The sequence below is a fragment of the Balaenoptera musculus genome, chromosome 3 (genome assembly GCF_009873245.2).
Source record: "Balaenoptera musculus isolate JJ_BM4_2016_0621 chromosome 3, mBalMus1.pri.v3, whole genome shotgun sequence".
NCBI lineage: Eukaryota > Metazoa > Chordata > Mammalia > Artiodactyla > Balaenopteridae > Balaenoptera > Balaenoptera musculus.
In genome coordinates, this window is record NC_045787.1 from 62,622,523 (window position 1) to 62,632,409 (window position 9,887).

Below are 9,887 nucleotides of genomic sequence, written 5' to 3' on the forward strand. Positions count from 1 at the left end.
TAATTAAATACATTTCAGGTGTTCTACTTTCTAAAGGACCAGGATTTATCTATTTCAGCAACTCGTTATCAGTTTGCAAAAGAAATAGCCATGGCTTGTAGTGCTGCACTGTGCCCTCACCTGAAAACTCTAAAGAGTAATGGGATAAATAAAATTGGCCTCAGAGTTTCCATTGACACTGATATGGTGAGGCATGTTTTTGTGATGTATTTTTGAAATGAATATATCTTATATTAAAATAATCAGAAGTTTTTCTTTAACCTTTTACTTTGAGATCACTGAAGAGAATTAAAGTTTGTTGAACGTTAATGTTCGGTACACACTTCCTGTACATTATCTCCTTTACTGTCCACAGCAGGGGCCAGCAAACTTTTTTTGGTCAGACAGTAAATAACTTAGGCATTACGGTCTGTCAGATTTCTTTCACAACTACTTAACTGTGCCATTATAGTGTGAAAGCAGCTGTAGACAGTAACTAAACAGCTTAGCTGTGTTCCAGTGAAACTTTGTTTACAAAAACAGTTGGTGGGCCACATTGGCCCACAGGCCATAGTTTGCTGACGCCTGCTCCACAACATTTCTGCTTGATAAGTAGGTTTTTTAATTATGCTGACTAAATTCTATATTCATGTGACTTAAAATTACAAAAGTCTAAAAATGTTAAAAAAGGAAAATTTTCAGTTTTTTCCGCCTATGTAGGGAAAAACCTATTTCTTCCCTCCTATGTCTTTCTTTCCTGTGTGTCTCTTTCACTATTCACGGAAAACACTTCTGCTCACCAGATGTGTAGAGGCTTTCCCCCACCCCAGCAAGCAATTCTCAGACACAAGCAGGGTGTCCAAGAATTCAACTCAATTCTGACTTGATCTACCTGGAGATAGCATCAGATCCTACAGCTCTTACAAGACTGCCTCCTCCCCCACTTCATATGCCAGTCAGTTATCACCTGTGCTTCTGACCAACCAGTTATGGATCAGAACTTCCAGTGACCCCCTCCTCCTTGGGTTCAATTAACTTGCTTGAGTGGCTCACAGAACTCAGGGGAACATTTGCTTATGTCTGTCAGTTCATTAAAGGCTATACAGATGAACAGCCAGATGAAGAGATACATAGGGCAAGGTCTGGTAGAGTCCTGAGCAGGAGTTTCTGTCTCCACGGAGTTGGGGTGCATCACCCTCCCAGTGTGGAAGTGTTCACCAGCCTGAAAGCTCTCTGAACCCCCTTCTACTGAGATTTTATGGAGGCTTCCTCATGTAGGCATGGTCAATTATTAAGTCAGTTTTTAGCCCCTCTCCCCTCTCTGGAGAATGAGGGGTAGGGCTGGAAATTTAAAGCTTCTAATCATGGGCTTGGTCTTTCTGGTGACCAGCCCCTACCTAGCAGCCCATCCAGAGTTGACTCAAAAGAACAAAAGATGCTCCTCCCTCTCTTATCACTTAGGAATTTACAAGTTTCTTAGGAGCCCTGTGTCAGGGATGGGATCAAAGATAAATATTAGAACAAGAGATGTTACTGGTATTCTTATCACTTAGGAAATGACAAGGGTTTTAGGAGCTTTATGCCAGGAATTGGGGTCAGAGACCAATATTTTCTATTATATTGTATATTCTATTCTATTCTATTATAATATTATAATTATAATTATAATATATTCTATTATATTATAATTATATAATTATAATTATATATTATAATTTTCTATTATAATATTTTCTATTATCTCACAAATGTATATATATCGGGACCACCTCATTAAACATTAAACATGCTAGAGAGCAGCATTCACACAGTACTCTATTTAATTGGTGACCTCTGGAGATATTAACTCCAGGCTACAATGTAAATGGTTCCCAGTAGAGTTGCATCAGGTAATAGCCCTGGAAAGATCTCCTTCCTACCCTTGACTCCTAACCCTTCAGTCCACTTCCATACTCCCCCTCATCCTCCCTTCTTGGTCAGACAGTCAAATGTTATCCATTTCTATGTATTCTTTGTAATTTTTTGCATGTATGAGCAATTAAGTTTGTACGTCCTTTTTGTTCTCTTTTCACTGTTTTTTTTTTTTAACAGTGCTTCTTTAACTTAATATATCTTAGAGATATTTCATATTAACTACATATTCTTTTTAAAGTTGCACAGTAGTAGTTGATTATATAAATGTACCATAATTTATTTAGTGCTTATGCATGTTTGGTATGTCCTGGTTGATATTTAAGGTATCCACAATATTTTGCTTTTGCATAAGTGTGAGTATATAAGAAACATTCCTAGAAGTAGAATTGCCAGGTCCAAGTATGTACTCAATAGATATTACCATATTGTCTCAAATAGAGGTTATGACAATTTGTATTTCTACCACAATTTATGAGAGTGTTCTTTCTCTCACATCCTTATCAAAGCAGAATATAATCAAACTTTTGAACTTTGCCAATTTGATAGGTGATAAGTGGTACTCCAGTAGTATTTTTTTTTTAATATTTATTTATTTATTTGGTTGTGCCAGGTCTTAGTTGCAGCCCATGAGCTCCTTAGTTGCGGCAGGCACACTCCTTAGTTGTGGCACGTGGGCGCCTTAGTTGTGGCAAGTGGGCTCCTTAGTTGTGGCATGCGAACTCAGTTGCGGCATGTGGGATCTAGTTCCCTGACCAGGGATCAAACCTGGGCCCCCTGCCTTGGGAGTGTGGAGTGTTAACCACCACACCACCAGGGAAGTCCCAATCCAGCAGTATTTTAATGTGCCTTTTTAACTGTTTCCGACATCCAATATAATAGATTTCAGTCCAGGTTGTTCATTAGAATGGTCAATCTTTTTTTTTTGGCGGTGCCACGCCACATGTGGGATCTTAGTTCCCCGACCAGGGATCGAACTCACGCCCCCTGCAATGGAAGCGCAGAGTCTTAACCTCTGGACCACCAGGGAAGTCCCAGAATGGTCAATCTTAACATGAACAATTTCATATGTTGAAGGTTTGCTCTTCTTCAGGCAGGATGTGTTACAGTTCTTATTGGAAAAAAGAACTTACATTTTTATCTCACTATTAAAAGTTCCTTTTTCAAGGAAGCACCTGACAATTATTTGAGTAAGCATTGTTAATTTTTTTAGTCATATGTATTAAAATGTAATTTTCACCAGCAAAATTAAATTCAAATATTATTTTATGATAAATTCAAAATATTTTTAAGTAGATCTTTTTTTAAATACCATGGGGTTTTTATTTAAGTCATGTTGACAATTATTCAAAACCTTGGTCTGCCAATGTGTTTACATGTTCATTGAGAAGAAACCTGAAGTATGAAGTAGTGGCAATTTTATTTTCATAGTATCTGTGGAAGGGACAATTATAATTTATGTAGTAGATAGAAGAAATAAAGGAGAATGTAAAACATTATTTTATGAACAAAATATCAAGTATTTTCTTAACGTGCTTAAATTGAATGATATTCTTAAATAGTTTATTTTATATTCATCTGCTGAACTAAACAAGATTGCTCACTTTCTAGGGTTGACTCATCAAGATTTTTTTTTTTCCAGGTTGAATTTCAGGCAGGATCTGAAGGCCAACTTCTTCCTCAGCATTATCTAAATGATCTTGATAGTGCTCTAATCCCTGTGATCCACGGTGGGACCTCCAACTCTACTAGTTTACCATTAGAAATAGAATTAGTATTTTTTATTATTGAAAATCTTTTTTAGTGAAAGGACGTGAGTCGTATTATACATTGCAAACTGATTTGTTAAAACTAACTCCAGCACTAAAGCTGAAATGCCACAAACACTAAAAGTAAATATGTTTGATGTTTGAAACATGTAAGCTTTGCTTTTTAGGCAAGAATGATCTTTTAAAAATCATTAGCACAATATTTAAATCTCCAAAAATTTAAGAGATCCACAGTTTTTGAAGCTTTACACTTTACAAGTACTGAAAAAGACAAGGATTTCTTCTGTCTTTAAAAAATTTGTAGCATTTAACTGTGTTATTTAAATGCTAGGCCAAAGTATCTGCACTTAGGTATACCTCTTTATGCCAAGAATGATTTTAATGAAGGCTCCTTTCAGATGTAACCTTATGAAGGAACTACCTTTTTTGTTTATATGCCAGTTAAATTACTGGTTTCTAAAGTCTGTTAAAAATGTATTTCAATGGCACAGACCAGTTTCCAGATCTTAGACTTATATGGTAATTCTTTGAATAAGGCAGATAACTTATTTGTATAATTGGAGTGGAGACCTACCTCCATGATTAGATAAACTGATTGTTTGCATTAAAATCAGAATTTTGCCTTTTTCTTTTCAAATTATTATTTTATATATACATATATGGTTTTCTCTTGATTAAATGGGTATTCCTAAAATAATTGTGGGTGCTTCAGGATTTTGTGCTTCTATAATTAAGTATATTGCTTTTATAGCGAGAACATGTGATTTGGTATGTGTTTTCTAAATCTTTAATAATTTATAAATAGGTAATATTTTTGTATTGCAGTGCATTGTTTTTCCTCCTTTCCTTCCAAAGTATACCACTGTATATACCACTTCTAAGAGTGATTGACAACAGGCCAGATGACCCTTGAAGTAGTCATTATGTAGCAATAAATGAAGCCTGAAACAGGTGTTTTTTTAACTTCTCCTTTAAAGCTTAAAAGTTTCTTGGCAAGTCTACATATTTTCATTGACACCAATGTATTAAATATAAATTTTAATGAACTACTTACTTTTGCATATTTTAAATTCTTTATATGGTAGTTATTTTTTATAACAGGATATTAACATAAGTTAAATTCTATGTATTTGAAACTGTTACGGAACTTTCTTCTTTACTTCAAATAGAAAAAAATTTTTAAAGTACGTTGTGTTAAAAAAAGTAATGGTCATATTTTAGTTAATCCTGTCATTTAAGTTATTTAAAATATAATCATTATTTTAATGCTTTTTTTATTCTAATGTGGAATATATATGTTTTTGTATCAAAAACACTCCTGTGTCTCAAGAAAAAGAAACTACACTAAATAGCCCTGTTTTAAGAAAGTATTTATGAAGCATCTCAACCTGAAGACGAAGTCAGGGTTATAACTCAGGTTCTTAGGTCTCAGGCTAGGAAAAAACTGAGAATTTGAATCAGTTTGGTCATATGATTCCTACTGAATCACATCTGTAGTACTAGCCAAAGATACAGCATGGAGAAAAATATCAGTCTTTTGGAAGTAACTACTTCATAAACAATGTAAAATGTTGCAGACATTAAATAAAATTAAGCAACATGTAATAACTTGTGAAATTTGTTGACATCATAAGCAATTGCATATCTAACTCAATTTGTTTTCTTTATATTTTTGTTTATTTTGCAGTATAAGTTAAGGGCACAATCTATGAATACTGAAGTTACTTTAAAATAACCAGAAGGTAGAGGACTCTTCCCATGATGGGATAGCTTTGGATTTGTTTCCATAAAGTCTCTACATTTAATAAAAATTGGAATTACTGTGCCTTTGGAGGCACATTTTAAAGTATTCTTTGTAGATGTACAATATGTTTCTGAATGCATTTGGTCATGTTCTTCACATTGATAATTTAAAATTTTTATTTTTTTTAAGGTGAAGAAATAGAATGGTTCTTTGTACTCAGTCTGCAATGATCTATTTTTGGTCTATGCCTTTTAAGAATACTGTCTTTCCAGAATTTTGAAATATTAAGTAAAATTTAGCCCATTTGCTTTTGCAGCAATCCAGCAGACTTAGTATATGCATATATGCTTGCTATACGCAGAGCACTTTAGTAGGCTTCATTGATTGAAAGATGAATAAAATAGTTCTTTCCCTCTTGGAGATGAATGTGTGAAGCAGATAATTAACAAAGTAAAAGTAATTGCTAAAATAGAGATATGACTTCTGAGTAGCTGGCTGGAAAACAATCCAGGAGGATAGCCATACCAATAAAGAGAAGGCATGGGCGTTAAACTTGTCTAGGCAAGAGCTGAAAATCTGAAGAGTCAGTAATATGTCAAAACATTCAACTTTCCCTTTTAAGGCAATTTACTTTAAAGAGTCTTCTGTGTTGTGTGAATATCTTACCTTATAATTTAATCATAAAAGTAGTAGCCTGACTATGGTGTCTCAATTGCCTAAGTTTATAACAGCCTAGATTTAAATATTGTTTTATAAGTAAAGAATACAACTCTTCTTTTTTTAATAGTAATATAACTTTGATAACTTGACTCAAATTTTAAAAGAAAATATCTTGAAATCTTGAAAATAAACCAGAAACCTCTAAACAATCCTAGGTTTTAATTTTTTTCTTTGTGATTAAAAAAAAATGCTTCATATGTGTAATATATAAACATTCAAAAATCAGAAAGAAATGTTAAAAACTTAATCAATATAAGTCTTACTGCCCACCTTGTATGCATCTACCTTGTTCTTCTCACTCTCCAATCTCAGTAAGAAGTGATTTTTATTATTGTGTATCTTTCCAAGGTTTAGGTGCAGTAGCAGCAAATATGTTTTTATTATCTCCCCTCATTTTTTATACAAAATATAGTGCGCTGTTTACACTGAAGAACACAATGTCATCTCCTCAATTACTTTGATTTATATGGCTTCTATTTAGAATCTTAAAGTTTTCACTGCTTCTCCAACCACTGTGTAATTGATAAAAGCAATCTTAATTGCAGAAAAGCAAGAAGAAAATCCATTACTGGAATTACCACCATATGTTTCCGTAGGAGGACTGTTTTTCTCATAACAAATTTTTACGAAAATACTTGCAATGTTATTTTTTATTTGAGCTATATTGAAAACCTTTATTTTTTTTCCTACCCAACACTAAGCCTCACCATCTAAATTTATCTTTTATCACTTAATTGACATTGACATTGGTGTTCTTTTTGTTTTGTTTTTTTACATCAGATTTTTAGTAGTTTTAAATCTTCTCTTTATATTGTGTGTTTTGGATTTAGCTTGGAATGATACACAATTTAATATTTAACACCTTTTGGGAAACATTTTCTGTATTTGCATTGATAAAATTACAGCCATATTTTCATGCTTTTTACAAATGAAGAAATAGGACTAATTCGAGAGCTTTATTATGAACCTCCGAATATAGTAAAGTTTTTTTTTCTTTCTTTTTTTGTTCTTTTGGTAAAATAAGGTGCTCGCCAGCTTCCAAGATAGCCCACAATGATCCCTGCCTCTTGGTTATTCACACCCTTGTGTAGTCACCTCCCACACTGTACCACTGTTGGCCTTTGGGACCAACAGAATATGGAAGAAGGGATGGGATGTCATTTCCAATATTATGTTATAAAAGTTTCTATGGCTGCCATCTTTGGTGTATTTCTCCCCACTCACTCTCTTCATTTCATCCCTCTCTCCCCACCTCTCCCTCCCTGTCTGCCTGTCTCTTTCTCTTTCTCCTTCTCTTTCTATTGAGTCACTCATTCTTGGGGAAGCCAGCTGCCAGGCAAGTGGAAGGGGATCCTCCAACCCAGTCAGGCCTTCAGACTGCAGCCCCAGCCACAGTTTGACTGCAGCCTCATGAGAACCACCCAACTAAGCCTTTCTCAGATTTCTGAATATCAGATATAAATGTCTGTTGTTTTAAGCTGCTAAATTTTCTGGTGGTTTATTACATGAAGCAACTAATATTAGCTAACTAAAACAAGATACCTATATCTTAGAGCAGCTATAAGTACAAATTTCTAAAAAAAAAAAAAAGATTAATTGCTCTGACAAAATTAAGCATAGTTCTTACCAACATTTATGGATTCCATTCCACAAGTAGTATGTGCTAAGTGCAGAGAATACCAAGAGAAAGAGTAGGGTTTGGCCATGTAGGAACAAAGATGCAATTGTGGGAAACTTCCTGTTTCTGGAAATTGCATGTTAGGATATTTAGAGCTATGCCATTGATAAAAACAACCAAAGCTGATTAAAATACAAAAAGCATCTTAAAACATCAAAGAGATTTTTAAGACAGTATGGAACACCCAGTCCAAAAGTAAAGAGAAAAAGAGAAGTGAGCATGGGGCCCTAATATGACAGCCTAATGGGGTAAGGGGGACAGATATCAAAGTTCAAGGCCCACACAAGATGGTGAATCTAACAGGAATTGTGAATCTAACAGAAGAACTTCCCCACAGTAGGCTGAGACTCCCTCAAAGGGTTTTGGCCTTTAGATGAGGATGAATCAGAAATATAAATTATGTAAAATTGTAGCCAAGTTTAGAATTGCCTACATCACCCAAAGACTCTTAAGCATTTAACTTGCTTTAAGGTGGTCCCCCCCCACACACAAACCAAAACAAACAAAAAAAACAGGCACATAAGGAAGCTAGATTCCAGAGGCAAGAATTAGTAGAAACAGTTAAATTCATATAGTCTTAGGTATTACATTTATGCTTTCTGTGTTTAAAGAAATAAAGTCAAGTGTCAAATACCTGTAGAGAATTGGAAACTAAAAAGTGATGGAACTAATTTGGGAAGTAACAAAATACAAATGTTGCAAGAATATATAAAAAATGAACTTTAAAACTCAGTAGATAGGTTTAAAGGCAGAACAGAATATAACCAATTGGAAGGATTTATAAACTGGAATATAAATCAGGAGAAACTATCCAGAATGCAGCATGGAGAAACAAAAAGATGGAAAGATGGAAAAAACAGGAGACATATAGAGGATACAGTGAGAATTCCCAACATCTGCTTAATTAGCTGCAGAAGGAGAGGGGAGAGTAGAACAGAACAAATATTTTTAGATATAATGTAGACTTCTAAAAATTGATGAAAGACATGACTCTACAGATTCCAGAAGTTAAACAAATCCCAAACAATAAATAAAAAGGAATCTACACATAGGCACTTTAAAATAGGAACTGGCACAGACAGAGTCCAAGGAACAGTCTGCTCTCTCTAGTCAGAGGACAGAGAAGGGGGTTGGGGGGCTATGAGACAGAATCCTTTTGAATTTACTTACTTTATTCCAGGAGAGCTGCAGAAAAACAGCAGCACCCCTCCCTCCCTACCATGTCTAAACCCTATGGAGCAATGTGGACTTTCCCTGCCCTACCTAATCTAGAGACAGCAAAAAGGCAGCAGCCTCCTCTCTACCCACTGTGCAATGGTGGCAGTCAGTGCAGGGCAGAACACTAGCAATGTTGTGGGGAAGCTAAAGCTCTGCCTTCTAGCCAGAACACCAAGAAGGGGTGATCTTAGAACCAGAGAGTGTGGGGAAGATCACTGATAGGAGGGAATTGAAGAAAGGGAACCTCTAAATTTGTATATAAAATCCTGAGATCACCTCCACACTGTGCATGTGTGAAATTGACCAGAAGCAGCCAAGCAAAGGTTTTTGAAAACTGATCTACAGTATAGCTCACTATCCAGGTTTCAGACTAGCCACTGGGTGGTGCACAATTTGGGCAGATTAGAATGGCAGTGGAAAGTCACTGAGAACTAAAGTTTGGAACCATAGCCCACAGAAAGCAGGCCAGGATGTGTGGTGTGAACTAACTGGATTGACTGCCAGCTAAAACAAGACAAAACGAAAACACTCTTCTGAAGATTTAAACAGGACTGAGAATTTCATAATATTCAAAATATCCAGGAAATAATCCAAAATTATTCAAGATGCAAAACACTAGGGAAATCTAAGTAACTCTCAAGGGAAAAGACAATGAACAAAAAACCAATTCTGAGGTCACCCAAATGTTGGAATTATCAGAAAAAGACAAAAAGAATTATTTTAATCAGGTTCTACAAAGCAAAGGTAAACATTATTGAAATGAATGGAAAGATAGAAGTCTTCACCAAAGAAATCAAAGCTATAAAAAGAACCAAGTAGAAATTTTAGAACTGAAGAATACAATAAAAAAATTACTGGAGATGATGGA

General features: G+C 34.9%; 1 protein-coding gene across 1 annotated transcript in view; it reads left to right on the forward strand.

The window, feature by feature from the left end:
• ZFYVE16 (zinc finger FYVE-type containing 16) overlaps positions 1–7,233 on the forward strand; it is a 48,945-nt gene extending 41,712 nt beyond the window's left edge. Inside the window, 2 exon segments of the mRNA XM_036845339.1 lie at positions 19–186; positions 3,533–7,233. Coding sequence (XP_036701234.1) covers positions 19–186; positions 3,533–3,694 — 330 coding nt within the window. The 3' untranslated portion in view covers positions 3,695–7,233.
• Positions 7,234–9,887: the final 2,654 nt, after the last annotated feature.